A 19471-nucleotide genomic window follows, 5' to 3' on the forward strand; every position below is an offset into this window, starting at 1 on the left:
ACACAATGGGATATAAAGTAAATAGTCTTTAAGATCTTGTGAATTAAATTTGGAGTTTCTTACCTTATCCATGTTCCCACTCGTATCCATATCTAAGTTACCTGAAGGACAGCAATGAACCAGAGGGACAGATCAACCAATATGTTTTTCTAATGTTCATTGCAAGTTATTTTGAATGTTAAAAGTTATAATTAGCTCTATCTTTGACAGTTCGGGGTTATCTTACATTAAAATATTCCTTAAAATGTTACCTTTCTTCTTGGTTGCAGATGATACAGACTTGATTTCAGACTTTCCCCCCGTGCTGTCACCAGTCTTCTGTGAGTCCTGCTAAGAAAATATGAGATTTTATATAACCTTTACAGCAGTTCACCTGGTTAGAGCATTTGAGATTAAGAATGTTTTCAGTAATGACTAAAAACAGCAACAAGATAAATATACCATCACTCAGTAACACACAGTGGTGCACCAATTCAATAAAGGAATACAAAAATATAAAAGCAAGGTAAAACAATATGCTCATTTCCAAATTTCAAATAAATATGGGTAGTTTTAGAAAACGCATGCTGTTCTATAACTATGATCCCTATTGAGCTTACCTTGATTTCAGCTGTATCCACCTCCATATCTTCTACTGCAGCTTAATGCAAGAAAAAAGCAGATTGCACAAGATCAAGGTTTAGAAATAACACTATTAGTTAACCATCTTACTTTCATTGTATTTGCAATGTGTCTGTGTTAAATTCCATTAATTTCTGCAAATGATTTTACATAATATCTGTCATAATAACATAATATTTTACATAATATCACCCTCTTCAGTTCAGAAAAAGACATTGAAGTTTTACTGCAAAAAGAAAATATTAAAATAATCTAGAAATTGTGTGTGTTTAGTTTTTTTTTCTTTTTGCACGTTGGGTTGTATGACTTTATAAAGACATTTTTGGTCAGTTATGTGATGTGATTGATTTTGATGTGATTTTGGTTGTACTGTGATATTAGAGACTTGACAGTTGCAGGATGATGCCTATAAATTGTACAGGGTCCTCATAACCTAATGAATTAATCTGACACGATTGGTAATATAAAGACACCCCAAACCATTTAGGTAAAGTTAAAAAAGATTACTTGGTTTTCATAATGATGTCTCATTCAATCTTTCACATCCTGTAAGCAAACCTTGGAACCACCCTGTTCAGCAACATTGATCACTAAATTGGCTTTAAAAAAAGAAATGAATGATTGATTTTTATTTATTCAACTGGAGAATCAAGATTTGTGCATTAAAACCTATTAACCTAAAGTTATTGTTTTTTATGTTTCAGAACAATTATTACTACTATACTCTCACGCTCAAATATCTGCTTGCTTTAAAAGATTCAAAATCAAAGCTTTGATGTATTTCTAATTTAAGTTCTGTCCACATTAGAACCTGCCAAAATCAAAAGTAAATAAATGAGTCGATAAATAAATAAATATGCCAGTAAATGTACCAAAAATATATTTTAAAAAATGTAGACAATCATTAATTGATCAAATGTGACAGAAACTGATATTTCTTTTTTAATTTAACTTTGTATTAAATGTATTAATCTACTCTTGTATTTAATTTTCCTGATTATTTATTTATTTTTATCAACTTTTAAATCTATTTATTTTTGCATTTATCCTTTTATTTTAGATGTATTTATTCATTATTAAATTGTATGTATTCATTTATGTATATTTGTATTTACTTATTTATTTAGTTCTGCATGATTTTTCCTTTGCATTTTCCCCCATATTTATTCCTCCAAACCTATTTATTTCTGTTTTTCTTTTCTTTATACATTTCATATGCATTTCTGCTTCATTATGCAAATAAGGTGGCTGTCATTCAACATGTGTCATGGGGTCAGAGTGCATCGATCAATTATATGATAGTTATCGTTTGCACACGGATAGCAGTCGGAGCAGCAGCAGGAATGAAGACTGGAGTTGGAGCAGACAGCGTTAGTTAGCTAGCATATAGAGTTCCACAGGAATGAGTACTAAAACCCGGAAATGAGTTAGCATTTTAGCACTTCTGTTTCCCTCGTCTGGAAGTCAATGTTTTTTTTTTAATGGGTTTTTAGTTAGATGCCTGAAATAAGGTTTTCTTTTTAAAAATTTACAGTTTTTTTGTGTGTCTTAGAAAAGGCGGATGCTAACAACAGTGGCTAAATGAGACTACAAAACGTCATCACGCCAACTTGTCCAGATTTACAGCCTCGTTGTGTAAACTCGCGCTCATGCGACCATGCTGTAGTTCCTTTATAGCCTAACGTTAGCTTTTTACGTCTGGCGATTGCATTCATTCTTCAAAAATCATAAAAGTTGTGTTCATTTGTGAAGATTATTTTACGGAACAAAACGTGTAAGTATTATAAACGTGTGTTTGCCACAGAGCTTATTTTCAGCAATAATCCAAAACCCAATGGAAAAATCCCATTGGCTTTTTGTCAAGGGAACCCAAGGCGATGCTAACTTCCTGGTTGGCCAACAAAAATACGTCATCCCTGGAGCACTCTATGGTCAATTTATGCTCTGTGATCTCGATCAACCAATAGGTGAAAAGTTGACCCCATGACCCACGTTGAATGACAGCCCCCTAATTTGCATAATAAAGAAGAAATGCATGAAGAAATGTAGAAAGAAAAGAATACATAAATAAATAAGTCAGGGGAAATAAATGGGGTGGAAATGCAAAGGGAAAATAATCCACAAATAAATAAATAAATACAATTTAATAATTAGTAAATACATTGAAAAATAAAGTTAAGATTAAAAAAAATAAAAAATAAATACATTTAAAAGTTAAAAAAATACAAAAATAAATAAATAAAATGGGAAATTTAGAGTATAGTAGTAGTAGAGTAGATAGGGGTATTAATACAAAGGTAAATAAATAAAGAAGCAAATTATAACAGAAATATCAATTTATGTCACATTTTATCAATTAATTAATGCCTACATTTATTTTGTATTTTTATTTAAATATCCGGTCATTTATTAAATTTTGATTTTGTCAGGTTCCCCCATAGGTGTAATCTGTGAATACACATTAAAACCTCACTTGTTTGATTTTGCTGAAACACTGAGGTATTGATCCTCTCTTCTTTGGGGGATCTGTGGTCCAGGTGTTCTTTCTTCCCTCTATTTTCACCACACATCACTCCACTGTAGCCGTGGTGACCATTTTCAGAGACCATGACGTCTATTTTTCCCAGCACAGCTATTATCTCTCTTTCATCCATCATACTTTTCGTACATGTGTGATATCTTTTTTCAACAAAACTGCTGTTGGCGTTCAGGTCGGTCAATGCACCTTCACATTTTTCATCTGACTCATGAGTCACAACTGTCATTACATAAGCAAGTGATCCTTTCCCAAAAGCTTTTTCTAACCACTGCACTCCTGAACTGTAATGGCTGCTATGTAGACCATGCGGTACCAGTAAGAGAAAGGCATGGATTTCCTGATTCAATGGGAATTTGTCGATATTTTGTAGACCAAGCATGTTAATGACAGAGATGTGCCGACCACACAAATCATACAGTTTGGTTGAAAACTGTTCCACATTTGTTTGCTCGTCATGGTCAATTAAGATGTTTTTTGATCCAATCTCAATAGAATTTGCGTCACCAATTAACACAAGTGTGAGTTCAGGTATCACTGAAATAAAATAAACAGAGAACGACATCACTATGTAACACTGCAGTAATCAATGAAGCAGCATTGTCAAAGTTATACGGAGTTCACACAAACTCAATGACAAAATAAAAGTATATAATTCATTCTCACATTCACATGATTAGTTTGATATGTTTTAATACTTCCTCAGTGTTTGAAACTCAACTGAAACATAATCTATAAAATTAATGTTACTGTACATCAATTCTTGTTTCAAATATTACCTGTCTCGTTGGCTGCTGATGGTACAGACTTGGTTACAGACAGTCCTCCTCCTGCTGCTGTGTTGTCATCGTTGTCTTCATCCATTTTATCTGCTCTTCATCTTTACAGAGTCGTGCTGTAGGCCTATGACGAAACCATTGAGACAAATACAACATAAACTATTACTGCAAAGGCACATTACCATTCACGCTCATTGAGCTAATTATTTGAGAAGATAAATAAAAGCACTAAATCTTGCACATTAAACATTTTGTGGAACATCCTGATGATTTTGCTGCTGGTGGAATGTTGCAGATATTGCATTTTTTCCTGCATTAATTTCTTTATATTTAGTCATAAATATAATTACACGATGAGCGAACACAACAAGTATTTTTTTTGGAAATGACTAATGGAGGGAAATCATAGTAGTATCTTTACCAAGTTACACTGAAACACCCCATTCCACCATAAATTGTGGAATTATCTTTACTTCGGTAAAAACACAAAATTCAGGCGCCAGGTGACAATTCAAAATATAATGTAATATAATGCAGTCAGGCTCTCAGGCATTCTGTATTACTTTCAAATATTTATTCTCCTGTACAGTAGATCAACTTGAGTCAACACACACACACACATAGGTATGATTTACACTTCCTCTTTTATGTCTTCTTTGGGGGAAGTAACCTCTTTAAATGTAGCCTACATGTGGCACCTATTCACATCAATGATAAATTAATTTTAATTAATTCATTTTAATTAATTTATAAACCCCTGGACTTTAACAGTTCATATATGTGTTTAAGCAATATTTCTGCTCATGTTCAAAAACGTTCTGCACATTCAAATTATATCCCACATATCTGTGTTCCTTGAGATTTCGAGAATAAAGTCAGAATATTTTGAGAAAAATGTTGTAAAAATGAGGATAAAGTCATGGCATTACAAGAAAAAAAAGTCAGAATTTCAGAAATAAAGTAAATTTAACTAAAGCTCAGTCATGATGACGTGAAAGGCCGCCAGAATCTAACAGAGCAAAGGTGTGTGTATAAGGGAGGGGAAAGCAGAGACAGCGACACAGAGCTGCAGGTCAGAGGAAAGACGTCACACTGCAGTGAACTTTGTACAAGTCAATGTAACTGTAATACTCTATGGAAATGATAAAACATGCACGTATGACTTATAGCAACCTTTTCTATTATTCTTGAAATATCACAACTTTTTTTTCTCGTAATATTATGACTTAATTGTGTGTGTGTATATATATATACATACATACACATGTACATACATACTTATATTATATATATGTATGTATATAATATATACAGTATATTATATATATATTTTTATATATAATATATATATATATAGTATACACATATATTTATATATATTATATATGTATGTATATGTGTGTATGTATGTATATATATATACATACACACAATTATGTCATAATATTATATATATTAAATATATATACAGTCAAATGTAGGAATAATATATATACACATATACACAAGTCTAAGTGTAGTGGTTTTCATATTGTGAGGACATGTTGCCCGGTCCCCACTGGCTACTTCAAAGAAGTAGTTTGATGGTTAAAACTTGTTTTAAAGTTGAAGATAGGGTCAACGATGTTGGAAAGCTTGCATCATTTGAAAGTAGCATCGCCTCAGGAGCTCCTTCTAAACAGCTCTTTTTCGGTCCATTTTTCAGAGCTCATAAGTAATGGATCGCTGTCAGGGTGTAAAGACAATTTCAACCAATATAACAAATAGTGTATACTGGATAATATCGTCAACACTGACTTTAAGGTTTTAAGGTTTTAGGGGTGTGTGCGTGTGTGTGTGTGTGTGTGTGTGTGTGTGTTTGTGTGCAAGCACTCTTAAAAAAACGTCTTCCACACGCAGCAAAGACTTATTGAGAAATATCACTCTATGAAACTGAAGTTGTTATAAAAAACCTTTTGTTCCGTGTCTCTTTAGCTCTGCCTGGTCTGTGTGGATGAGGCTGCTTTGACAGAAAGTTATCCTGTCCCCAATAGAGAACTGATTCTGGGTCTGCCCCTCACAAACCCCTCCTTCCTGCTCTTAAAAACATCTGGTGTGGTGTGATAGGGTTACGGAGCTGAGAGCTCCGCATGCACATGACTTGTAAATCAGTGATGACAAACGTGAAAGTGAAAGTAAGACTGCCTCAACACATGATTTACCCGAAACCACGTGACTTCAGGGAAAGTGGTGTATAGGTTCATGGTGGAAACAGTCAAAGCACAAATAACTGTCAACTCTGAACACAACTAAATGTAGTAGCCTCTCTAACAATGTATGTTTATTCACAGCTCTATGGAGCTGAGAAACTCTGCATGCACATTACATGTAAATCAGCAGTGGTGGAATGTAACTAAGTACATGTCATTTTCTCAAGTACTGTACTGTAAAATATATTTTTGATAATACCAGTTTGGTCAGAAGATATACTTTAAACTTTAAACTTAAACTTTATGACATTTGGTCATGTACATACAGCTACATACATGAAATCTGACCTCTGGATTTAACCCATCCTAAGCATTTAGGAGCAGTGAGCTGCTGTAAAGCGCCCAGGGAGCAACTTGGGGTTTAGTGTCTCACTCAAGGACACTTCGACAATAATATAATATAATATAATATATTATATATATAATATCAGGCAGTATAGTTTCTAAATGAAGGGAGAGAATCTTCACATCCACGTTTAAGAGTGAAATTGGTCGATAAGAACTACAGTAATATGGATCTTTTTCTTTCTTAAGTAATAAAGAGATCTGGGCTTCACGCAATGTTTGTGGAAGGATTCCAGTCTCAAGCGATTCATGGTACAAACTTAAAAGATGCCGTTCTACATTTACAGAAAGCTTTTTATGGAATTCGATGGGAAAACCGTCCTTACCGGGGCTTTATCCACTCTGCATACCTATGATTGCTTTGTTGATCTCCTCTTATGTGTTGGGCTGTCCAAGATTTCCACTTTATCAATAGCACTGACCATTAGGTGCAGGAACAATTTTTTAAAAACCCATGGAGATCTTCAGGGTTAAAACTTTCTTCAGAGGAGTAAAGTGAAATGTAAAATGCCTGATTTATTTCTTGAGGGACACGAGTGAGTCCATTACTGACATTCATTTCTGAGATTAATGGAGATACAGAGGACTTGGTGAACCAGAGCATACTGGGTTTGTCACCATACCCATAACAAGCGTGTCTAAATTTCAAATGCATCTCGTCAGCTATAACTGTAGAGAGATTATCAAATTCAGTTTGAAGGAAGAGTCTCACTTGATATAGTTTTGCAGAGGGATAAGTCTACCTAAATATGAAAAACGATTAGTGATAATTGTTAAAATTGACAACCCCTTTTTTTCTTTCATAAGCTGCATAGAAAATGATTTGTCCTTTAAGATATACACCAATCAGCCATAACATTATGACCACCTGCCTAATATTGAGTAGGTCCCCCTTTTGCCGCCAAAACAGCCCTGACCCGTGGAGGCATGGACTCCACTAGACCTCTGAAGGTATGCTGTGGTATCTGGCAGCCGTCAGTAGCAGATCCTTTAAGTCCTGTAAGTTGCGAGGAGGGGCCTCTATGGATCGGACTTGTTTGTCGAGCACATCCCACAGATGCTCGATTGGATTGAGATCTGGAGAATTTGGAGGCCAAGTCAACACCTCGAACTCCATCAATCCACGTGATGTAAAAGAAACCGTGATTCATCAGACCAGGCCACCTTCTTCAATTGCTCCAGGGTCCAGTTCTGATGCTCATGTGCCCATTGTAGGTGCTTTTGCCGGTGGACACGGGTCAGCATGGGCACCCTGACTGGTCTGCGGCTACGCAGCCCCATACGCAACAAACTGCGATGCACTGCGTGTTCTGACACCTTTTTACGGGAGCTGCCATCTAGAGATTTTTGACATCATTTGGAGCCAGAGTCTGCGCAGTTGTGATCGTGGGGGGCTGGAGCTGCAGTATCGAGGTCCCGCCCACATATGCCCGAGCCAATCATGAGCCGAGCAGGGCTGCAAATCGACACATGTTCTATTACACAGACTGTTGACGGTTATGGAAAGTTAAAGTTACTTCTCCTCTCTTGTACAATTCCCGAGCCTCCGACTCCGCAACTACTTCACTCAGAGCAGCTGTCAATCAAAGCTGTCAATCATTATGTCTCACCCCCCTTTTATTGCATCAAATAACTAATTAAAACCAGACTTATCAGAAAAATTAACACTTGAACATCAGCGTGATAAGAACTACCTAAAATGACAGAAGCTATCTTTGGGAAAGATGTATTTGATGTGTACTTTGACTTTTTAGTTTGGCCCATGTCCTATCTGCTAACATAGAGGGTGCGGGATTTATGACCTATACGGCAGCCAGCCACCAGGGGGCGATTGAGATGTTTTAGCTTCATTTTGGGGAGCCGTCATGTCGTTCGTCTTTATATACAGTCTATGATCTGATCACCTTGAATCATGCTCTACTTCTACCAATCCTGGAGCGCTTATATCAAAGTCATGTGACTGACCTCAAGAGGCTTGGCTCACTGTCTTTAGTTAATCTTTTTTTGCACCTCCAATTAAAATGATACATTCTACTTATTAGTTACGAAGTAATCTTTCTTACCTCATGACCACCTGAATGATAATTAACCTTTCTGTGCCCCCACAAGTGAAGTGGTACTGTACATGGTCTCATGCCAAAACAAAGTAGACTATTTACACAATTTAAAAGAGTAACTTTGGTATTTTTCAACCCTGTTTTCCCATGTTTTTGTGTCTAACTGACTTATAGGGACAACAATTTCTGAAATTGGTCCAGTATTGAGGAAGAGCGCTGTAGATGGCAGCTGCTCACAAGCTGCAATGTGATTCTATTGGGGCAAGCTGGCATCGTCATTTACATCCACTAAAAGTGCTTGTTTTTGCCATGACAGGCTCTGATTGTGATTATAAGTGTCTGACATTATGGAAAGAGTCAAAGAGAAGTCTCGTTCTGACATCTGGCGAGGTGAAAAATAGTGGAATACATCCATGGTGGAAACCGAAGTGCAAGCCAGGCAGAGTTTGTTGTGTTGGAGTGCAGAAAGCGTAGCTTAGTATTATCTAAAAGCTGCCGCCCGTATTTATTTGAGCCAGAGTATACGGATATTCAAATTTCACAACGAGACTTTTCCTTGAGTGGGACTTAGAAACACAATAACAAACAAACCGGATCAAGTGAAAGGTGAGAAAAATTATTTATTTCTCTGTAGGGTCCTTTCCATAATGTTGTCAGACACTTTAGTTTATTAATTAGTTAGTTTAATTTATAAATTTTAGTGGACGTAACATTACATTGATAACTTCTTTCGCGGCTGCCAGTTACAGCGTTTGAAAAGAAAAGTTGTTGTCCCCATTTGTCACTTTGACACAAAAACATGGAAAAATAGGTTCCAGATTGAAAAACACCAAAGTTACCCTTAAACAGCTGTTTGAGGGACTTTAATGTAGATTTAACTTTTTTTTTCTTTAAAAAAAAAATAGCAGACATTTCGGAGCAGGCCTTTATTACATCAGCCATATCATTTTTGATAAAAAAAACAAACTGATAAAAGCTTGATAAACAGTACTATATACATGTTACAGGTGCAGTGATCACATAGACTTCAGAGGAATATCAGCTGTAATTGTACAACTATCTTAGGTTTTATCACACCATTATTCCTGATTACAGTTCATTTATTCACAATTATCACGATGGTTATAAATCTTTGTTCATCAAATTTCAGGTTCAGCTTGACGCCTCGGACATTTGAACCTGAACATCTGTATTTATGTAAAATGTATTTTGCTGTTGAACATCATGATTATGTAGTGAGTGATTATGTACAGTGTATATACAGTATATTCAGTCAACTGTTGTGAGTATGATTAATGCAGGTGGGATATATTTCACTGACTTTTAAATCTTTGTTAAAACTAAAAAGTCATTATTAATAGTTTGTGTTGAAAATAATCCATTTTGTGGTGTTAAACTCACTCAATGACTTCTATCTTTAGAGTAGTTTAAATAATCTATAAAATCATCCAGGGTCAAGATCAGCATCAAGCATCCATCCTGAAGAAACTGAATACAGAACGGGATCTGGTAGTTAGTCAATGACGCCCTCATGTGGCTGCATGTTAGAAGAGGAGGGATGTTTCTGTGGAGGAACAACAGAATATCACACTGTTCAGCCTCTCTGGCTTGAACCCAGAACTCAGGTCACTGGACGGTTTCTGCGGTTTTATTGGATCAATGAAGTCACTGCTTTTTTTTCCAGAAAGACTTTCAGCATCTAGACTTTGATCTCTTCCTCCTCTTCAGAAAAGGCACACGGTGTTTTACGGCTTTGGGAAAAAGCAGGCGAGGTGGTGTCGCTGCTCATCCTCCTTCCCTGTGTAAAGGACCCGCCACCGTAATGGCGAGACAGCACGTCAGCTGCCCTCTGGAACCTTTCTGCCTCAATCGCAGGCTCGGCTCTCAGAGGAGACCCAGTGCACTCATCCGGCGTCCTCAGTGACCTCCTCTCCTCCTCTTGCTCTGCCCAGTTGGAGCTACCAGAGCGCCCCCTGTTGTTCATGTTCCTGCTGAATGACCCACTACCCATGGAAGGGTTGGGTGAAGTCGCCCCAGGGCTCTGCACAGGCGTCTCTGTTAGTGAGCTGTCGTCCTCTTCTTCCTCTTCCTCTCCTTCTTCTTCCTCACCTGCTGCCTGGCTATGATTGGACATCTGGAGGCAGCTGGGGTTGTCAATCAAGTTCAGTACCTCAGTCATAAGGGAGGGGCCAAGGTCTACAGTGAACGAGGTGAGGGAGTCTGAACGTGTCAGCATGAAGCCACCGCTGTCTGGTAGAGACCCTTTCCGGACGTCTCCATCCTGAAACTGTCTGTCAAGGCGAGAGAGGCGGGGCAGAGTGACAAATCCTGACTGCAGACCTGCAAACAGACAGAAGAGGAAAACACACTGAAGTCACTGAAATGATCTGAACTAATAACAACATAAATAAAACATCTAGAGACATTCTTAACCTTGAACCAGAATAATCTCAATGTAAGTATGTTACAAAGAATGTTTAAGTGCATGTGTAGTAGTTGGATATTGGAGTGAAGTCATTGAATTTTAAAGTTGTAGTGGGTAGAATTGGAGCAAATAAATTAAAAATGATCAAAAAGTTATTTTTATAAAACGGTCAGTAGTGCATGAGACCGATAATCTGAAAAAAATCATGTGCCTCTGTGTCTTCCGGTGCTCCTAATGATATCTGCAAGATTTCACAGACTGGACGAAAACAACCAATCAGAGCCGAGCTGGAGCCTGCCGTCCAGCTGTCAATCACTCGCGAACTCCGATCAAACGGTCAAACTAGGCAGCGCTGATCAAATATGAATCAATATTCTGTTACTGTAATGTCTATTTCTCTCCTCAAATGTTTTCAGAAACATCTTGTAGTGAAGTGTTTCGCTGTAAAATGAGAAAGTTTGTGACCCGGCAGCCATGTTGAGATCAGATGAGGGAATACCAAGCACCGTCCACCAGCCGGAGCAAACTTTCTCATTTTTGTGTTGCTGGAGTTTTAACCTTTTCAGCCTTTTTCCCTTCTCCGTGCACCTTGGACATGTCGTGCCAGAAACTACTCTGCTTCTAAAATCTAGTAAAAAGTGAGTTATGTTCAGTTGAAAAAGGATTGAATTGCAGGTTAAATTGTGAAGACCTGTACAGTATCCAATTGGTATCTACAGTACACCTACTTTAGGAATACTCCTCCTTGATTTTTTCCACTATTAGTGAACTTTCTATTTTCAAGACTGAACTCTGTAAAGCAGTGGATTATGACAAAATATGTGACAAACTCATGTAACAAACAGCTGAGAGAACATGAAAAGATGGATGGAAATAATGACTGAGAAACCCAAAAAGCTCCCATCATCCTTCAGTTCACTGACTCTCTATAGCAGCACCACATCACTTAGTTTTGAGCAAATTCCTCATGAATTGGGTAAGGGACGGAGACAGAGAGGGGATTTCCAGTCCAGACTCGGCTCACTGCTGCCTGATAAGCTCTGATTGGTTAGCAGATATAATGAATGGTGTGTTTATGCTGAGCATTCAGGCAGTGACACATGCACACAGAGATGACAGGAAAATGCCCACTAAGTATCTTTTCTTTCTCCCAAACCAGCTGTGTGTGTGTGTGTTTGTGTTTATAGACCTAATTGTGTACAGGTGTTGCCTAGGTGATTCCAGATGACTCAGAAGAAGCCCGACTGTTTGCTGGTTGTCTTGGAGGAATGTGGGAGCGATGTTGAAAGGAGGGCAACCTCACTCTCTCTGTTAATGTGTTCACTGACATTTATAGTCCTGTTTGCACCATCAGCTCAGCAACTCTTTATGCTGTTTGGTCTGCTGAGTGAATAGTGAGAACTGCAGCTGTAATGATATATCATAGTATCACACCACCAGTTTTTTTTTTTGTTTTTTCATAATTCATGCTGACTAATGCAGTGCAGGTCTACCACTCGGCTGCAGCCCACAAGGTCATTGATCCTTCTGTTTGGGTTGCAGTAGCTATCATTTTGTATATTGCTTCTGAGTTTACTGTAACCTAAAGATAACAACACAAAAGAAAATATTCTAACTACAGTATATGCCTCTTCCAGGATATTGACATTTCACATCAGACCCAAATGCTCCATGTGATCTCATGTTAAAGTGATGTTCTGAGCCACTGGTAGACCCTTGGTGCCCCCATGTTCGAAAGAAACGTAGCAAAAGTGCCCTCTGGGATGCCGCTATGATAGACAAAACATGATTAAGTGCCCTCTAGGGTGCCCCTCGATAAAACATGATAAAATGCGCTCTAAGATGCCCCTATAGTAGATAAAATGCGCTCTAGGGTGTTCTTCCAGTACAGAAATTGGTATAAGGTGCCCTCTTGGATGCCCCTATTGTAGATAAAACATGATAAAGTTCCCATTAGGGTGCCCTTCCAGTGGAGAAAACATGATAAAGTGCCCTCTTGGATGCCCCTATAGTAGACAAGTAAGGGATAATGTACAGCGAGCCGGACATTGTTGTGAAAGAAACCCCGACAGGGCGATGCAGACGCAGGGTTTCTTTCAAAACAGTGACCCGCTAGCTGTACATTAACCCGCTTATTACATGGTTACTTACTTAAGAAATCAATAATTTGACACAAAAACGGTCTGCAGGAGTCCAAAATCAGAACTGCACCCATAGCAACGATCCGCTATACATAGCAACGATGTGTTATACATAGCAACGGTCTGTTATACATAGCAACGGTCTGCTATAAAGAAATTACAAACCGTAGAACGCCGTGATTGACCAATCAGAATCGAGTATTCAACACAGCCGTGTAATAAAACATGACAAAGTGCCCGTGCATGTTGAAAACAGTCGACTCATAACACCATTGTCTACTTAATAAACCATTATACTGATCTTTTCTGAGACCATTACTTTTTCTCAGCTCACTTTTAATGGAGATGATCTTGCCGCTCAGAGGATTTATATAAACCCCGTCCCATGCAGGAAGTGATTATTATCTCACCATATGTGCAGAGGGAGTCATCAGTTGAGCTGACGGAGCTGGAGAACAGCACCCTCTGTAGGCACCCATTGGGAGAGTCCATGTTCAGCTGGGGCAGGGAAATTGCATTCTTGATGATGGGTGAGACGTCCGGTGGCAGGGACGACAAGTCACGGGAGCACCCTCGCGGCCGCGGCCCAGAGTTCTTCCTCACATGCCGAAAGGTGCGTGTGAAGAACCCGGTCGTCTTGGAGCTGTTCGCCGAGTCCGGGCTGCCTGGCTCCCTGACGCCCCCGTAGTTGCTTAGGAAGGATGTGTCACCAAACACCTCCCCGCCACGTCCAACATGCATAGTATGTCGGAAGTCACCCAGCGGTGGGCTGATCATGTCCACAGAGAGTTCGCTCTTGAAACGACGTTTCCCCTGAGAGCCGGACACAAGGCCCTTAATCCCTGGCAGTTTTCCCAGACTCATGGTGGCAGGAAGTTGAGTAATTCCCCTTTTTATTTGAGTGAGAGCGTCTGAGCTCTGATTACATGTCAGTCAAGTTTGAATTCCAGTTTAGGGCCCACTGTAAAACCAGAGAGAAACAAAAATTAAAATGCGGGTACAGTGAGAACAGAAAACACAAATATGTGGTTGTTCAGTCAGCAGAGAATGTGTGTATAATCCATTCTCCACACAGCCAGAGCCAACTATTCATCCACTGTCTGCCCACGGTTTCTCTTTGGGATCTACACTAAAAGATGCCAGTATGGATGAAGAGTCAGTCAAGTCCCCGTCTACATCCCATTCTGTTTCTCCTCCCTCTCTCAAGCACGGCTGGTACTGCACCAAACACTCAGCTCGCCTCTCCTGCACAATAGCAGCTTTCAGTCATGACAAAATAACAAAAAAAGATGAATAACAAGGCCATACTTCGTTTCCTCTGGTTACTGCAGCGTATGCGGTTGGAGAGTTTGGGGCTGGCTGGACTTCAGATTTGGTTCAGCGAATGACAGTTTAAATACAAAGTCCAGCCGCAACTGCAAATACATTGAGACGTGATTTCAGCTAAACAAGTCAGCCTGGTTTGAGTGACGGAAATAATGAAGAAAACGGATGTTGTTCACTTCATTGTATACCTTTTTTAGATTTGTAGAACTGTCCTGTTTTCAGTTTCAACTTACATTTTACTTCCAACACTAAGAGGATCACCTCACCAAGAAGCCTTGTAAAACCTTTTTAATTTGCCTTTTACCCAAACCTTGTAAAAGAAGCTTTTAAGTAGCAGATAGGCTAAATTTAAAAAACTAAGTGAGACTGGACAGTATGTTGCACTAGCACAAACATCTATAAATAACTGTGTTAACTCTTTATAGACCCGTTTCCACCAGACTGTGGCTTCCCTTCTCGATGTTATTTAGGTTTGAGGTTACCCTGTAAGCATTAGCAGTGAATGAAACTCATGTATGAAGGATCATTAATTGGAAAATTAACTGCCTTCTCTTTTTAACCACAGAAGCCTTCAGCAATTTTCTGTAATCCTGCGCTTTAAAAAAAACAAAACAGCAGAATGTCAACACAGCAGTATCTCCACTAGCTTACTGGCAGCGAGTCCTTTTCCATGTGTCTCCAATAGATCTCGACTTTTGAGAGGATCTTGTGCGTCTCATCCGACAAGTTGTCCTGCACTTGTCTTCCTCAAAGTCCAAGCAGAAAGAGCTCGGGGTCCACTGCCATGCACCGTCTCACACTAAAGAGGTTTATCCATGTGTGGCACCAAACTGTCCATGGGACGTCCTGTTACCATGCCTGGTCCCTCTGCACCCACGACGGCAGACCTTCCACAGGCAATGAAAACAATCAGAGCAAAGGGAAAAGGAGGGTGATGCTTTCTTGAAAAGGGCAATAAAGTAAAGTGCCGTAATCCAGCGACTGTTTGGTCTGCATCATCCTGGAAGAAAAAATAAGGCTCATCCAGGATTGTCCATGCACCGGATTAGCTGCTAATCCCTCCTGTCTTCCCTCCCTCTCCGACTCCCTCACTTGCTCTCTGCCTTCTTCAATCCACTTAGTTCCCCGATGGCGTCCAGGTAGGGGGGCTTCTGTGTTTTCATTCAGTTCACTTAAGGCCAGCTAGGAGAACAGACAGAGAGAAAAGGAGAGAGATGTGAGTTACGACCGAAGACTAAAGCAGGAGCATTCAGGCGAACATAAATGTGTCGACTTTGGATTGACGGATGCTGGGAATGTTATTCTCCCTCTCTCGGTTGCCCGAGGAGTCAGCAGGTTCTCGAGAATTTGCTCGGTTGTTCTTGACAAATAAAACCTGAGTTCAACGGGAACTTTGAAGAGTCTTTTGTGTACTTTCTAAGTCTGACTCATATAATTAATAGTATTTCAGTAGAAGCACTTTCCATTATTCTCTCCTGAGTCAACAGCACTTTTCTACAGCTATACAGTTTACAGTTACATGTATATATACATTAGGGCTGTCAATCGATTAAAATATTTAATTGCTATTAATCGCATAATTATCCATCGTTATTCACGATGGATCGCAAATTAACCGCACATTTTTTATCTGTTGAAAATGTACCTTAAAGGGAGATTTGTCAAGTATTTAATACTCTTATCAACATGGGAGTGGGCAAATATGCTGCTTTATGCAAACGTATGTATATATTTATTATTGTAAATCAATTAACAACACAAAACAATGACAAATATTGTCCAGAAACCCTCACAGGTACTGCATTTAGCGTAAAAAATATGGTCAAATCATAACATGGCAAACTGCAGCCCAACAGGCAACAACAGCTGTCAGTGTGTCAGTGTGCTGACTTGACTATGATTTGCCCCAAACTGCGTGTGATTATCATAAAGTGGGCATGTCTGTAAAGGGGAGACTCGTGGGTACCCATAGAACCCATTTTCATTCACATATCTTGAGGTCAGAGGTCAAGGGACCACTGTGAAAATGGCCATGCAAGTTTTTCCGTTTTAAGCATGGATGGGTAGTGATAGTGATCCAAATGTGATATTTATGTTTGAGGGAATCCTTTTTTACTTTACATTTTTCAATTTAACTGAATTAAAGCCGCCACAAGGAAATTTAATTTTGTGTTGATTTTGGCGGTCCCTGTGGACAAAAAGGGGTAGTGTTTCTAAGCCCCAGAGTCCCTTTAGAAAACCTTTCATTTTACTGCAGCAGGGTCTGACAGTCTTCCCCGTGCCATCCTGGTTCTGCTTCTCCCGTACCTCCCTTCACCAGAAACTTCTTGTAGGAGTTTCTGGTGAACCTCCATGATTTCAGCTGATACAGCACAGAATTGGACCCGGTGCACTGATGACAAGCATTCAGAATAACTATATAGAAATAGCCAATCTTCTCACTGATGGTTTTGTTTAGTTATGTAGGTCATATAGAGGCATCAGTATTAAATTGAGACTGTTTCATAACCAGTTAAAAGTTCCTCACAGCAACTTTAAGTAAAATTATTGGCTGCTTTTCTCTGGTTTTTATCATCTGGTTTTGGACTGCTGGTTGGACAGAAAATGATATTTGAAAGCATCACTTTGTGATGTTTAAACTAATTAATTAAAAAAAATAATCAACAGACTAATTGGTCATAAAATTAAATGTTATTTGCAGTTTATTTTAAAGTATGGATGGGTAGTGATGTTCCAAATGTGATATTTATGTTAGAGGGAATCCTTGCAATTTTTCACTTTACATTTTTCAATTTAACTCAATTAAAAATTAATAACAATTTAATGTGACGGGATGTGATATAAAAACAAGAGACATGTTCAACCACACTGAGCTGCAGAGATTCCAGGTCTATCTAACAGATTCATACACAGAATTAATACCATAAATCCATTTCTGTGGAGATAGAAATGTTTCCTACAACCTCCAAAGGCCCTGTGTGTGGATCTGTTTTTTCTGAATACATTCTGAGCACCTACTTTCTGCCTGCTGAAGAAATGACTCCAGGGCAAAAGCGAGTACTGGTAAGCTCCAAACATGTGACCTCTCCCACACACACTACAGGGTTGGATTAATGTCGCCGAAGCTGCTGCCTGGCCAATCTGCCAAGGTGATGGTGCCACTCTTACTGGGCAATAGCTGGCCTGGGCTCAGATTACCTTCCCTAAATCTTTAACTAATCCCAGTTTTTCAACGGGACACACGTTCAGGGGTGGCCATCACTGGGAGCATTCACTATCTGTAACCTAGAAATAGGATGAAAGTATGGGTGTGACAGAGAGAAGGATCAATTTAGGAGCGTGGCCATTCATAAAGAGGATGGAGGGGAGGCAGGATTGATTTTAGCCGTCGCCTGACCACTTCTGATCCCTCAGCTCAGTAACATTTAGCTTAAGGGAGCGATTAGGGCCTGTGGGGCATGGGAAGGTGAGAGGCAGATAAACATTAGCAAGGGAGACAAACATCCAAAGTCAGCATCAAAACCAAGTTTGGATAAATCATATCAGAATGATGAATATCTTTAGATACAATGTACACCCCTCTTTCATCATTTTCTGCTGCATTTCATGGTGTAATTAACATGTTTTATGTTGCTTTTATAGCTGCCAATTTCTTTTACACACATAGCAGCCTTTTATATGGTTTTCCTTCTTCCTTTATGGCTCTTTGAGAAGTACAAACACAGCTCAATTCAGATCTCTTCATGTAAGTGTAAATACCAGCACCAGAAATTCACTTTGGGAACTTCATTCAGAAAATTGGCCTCATTAGAAACACACAGAAAGACATTTAGATCTGCTAAACGTGTCATTTATCCGTAAATTGTACCTGCAGACATCCATAAAAACAAGCCTGGTTTGCGTGAGCTGACTGATTGCAGAGACAGAGATGGGGAGAGCAGACCGGACGCCATCTATTATGGCCGTCTAATAAAGGATCTGAAGACGCTGATGAGAAACACATTTTTACCTCCTGCCTTTTTTTTTTACCAGACTTCTATTTTCAGCTCTTCCTTCAATCAATCTTCTGTCATCTATCTCTCTGTTTTTCCCTCTGTCACAAGCACACCATCAAACATGTTTCCCTTCTCTGTCACTCTCCTTGTTGCAGGCAGTTTTAATGTGTTAGTCAAACATCTGGTACCACAGAGCCACAAATTGCAGAACTGGGCTCTGATGACATTTGAGGGACCGGCCAATTACAGCGGCTCATAGAGAGATGCATCTGTAATAGGACTCACACATATACAGGACTGTGTCGCAGTGGGTCAGCTCTGAGGTTGCTTCCTCCACTTGGACCGGAGGGCCGCAGTCCTTTTACAGCCCGGAAGCAGCAAATTGTGGTTGAGGTCAGTACAGCCTGACCATTACGCATGGCTCCAAAATACAACATGCACTCACTCAGTTTACAAGGATCTACTGCTGCGACGTGGCAATACACTCCAACGCCTGCCATCTCCTTATGGTGAGGGTGTGTGTGTGTGTGTTTGCAATGCATACAGTCAAGTATCTGTATGTTATCTCAGTGGTTCCCAATTTATTTTCCTTGAAGCACCCGTTACTTGTATCAAAGAAACAGTCAAACTAGGCAGCGCTGATCAAATATGAATTAATATTCTGTTACTGTAATGCCTATTTCTCTCCTCAGATGTTTTCAGAAACATCTTGTAGTGTACTGTTTAGCTGTAAAATGAGAACGTTTGTCAACCAGCAGCCATGTTGAGATCAGTTGAGGAAATACCAAGCACCACCCACCAGCCGGAGCAAACTTTCTCAGGTTCCCAGGTTGGGAACCAATGCGTTATCTGAATGCAATGATAGCTACCCGTCTTGATTCGTGAATGTAATGATATCTGATTGGGATGTGTCATATCTGGGTGTGATGACATGTTCATGATGTTGTCTGATGGTTTGTGATATGACATATGTGTCATATCTGAGCTCTGTAACTTG

At 39.3% G+C, this 19471-nt stretch overlaps 1 protein-coding gene across 2 annotated transcripts in view; it reads right to left on the reverse strand.

The window, feature by feature from the left end:
• LOC141780300 (interferon-induced very large GTPase 1-like) overlaps positions 1 to 19471 on the reverse strand; it is a 52188-nt gene that overhangs the window by 29267 nt on the left and 3450 nt on the right. The window contains exons 2-5 of one of the 2 annotated variants that reach the window (XM_074655459.1): positions 3937 to 4060; positions 600 to 634; positions 252 to 330; positions 64 to 101 (exon numbers count right to left, since the gene is read on the reverse strand). In XM_074655459.1, coding sequence (XP_074511560.1) covers positions 64 to 101; positions 252 to 330; positions 600 to 634; positions 3937 to 4021 — 237 coding nt within the window. In that variant the 5' untranslated portion in view covers positions 4022 to 4060. Of the gene's footprint in view, positions 1 to 63; positions 102 to 251; positions 331 to 599; positions 635 to 3936; positions 4061 to 19471 lie in introns of those variants that run through there. The other variant, XM_074655460.1, reaches the window with a different exon arrangement.

This window comes from Sebastes fasciatus, chromosome 13, assembly GCF_043250625.1.
Source record: "Sebastes fasciatus isolate fSebFas1 chromosome 13, fSebFas1.pri, whole genome shotgun sequence".
Classification (NCBI taxonomy): domain Eukaryota; kingdom Metazoa; phylum Chordata; class Actinopteri; order Perciformes; family Sebastidae; genus Sebastes; species Sebastes fasciatus.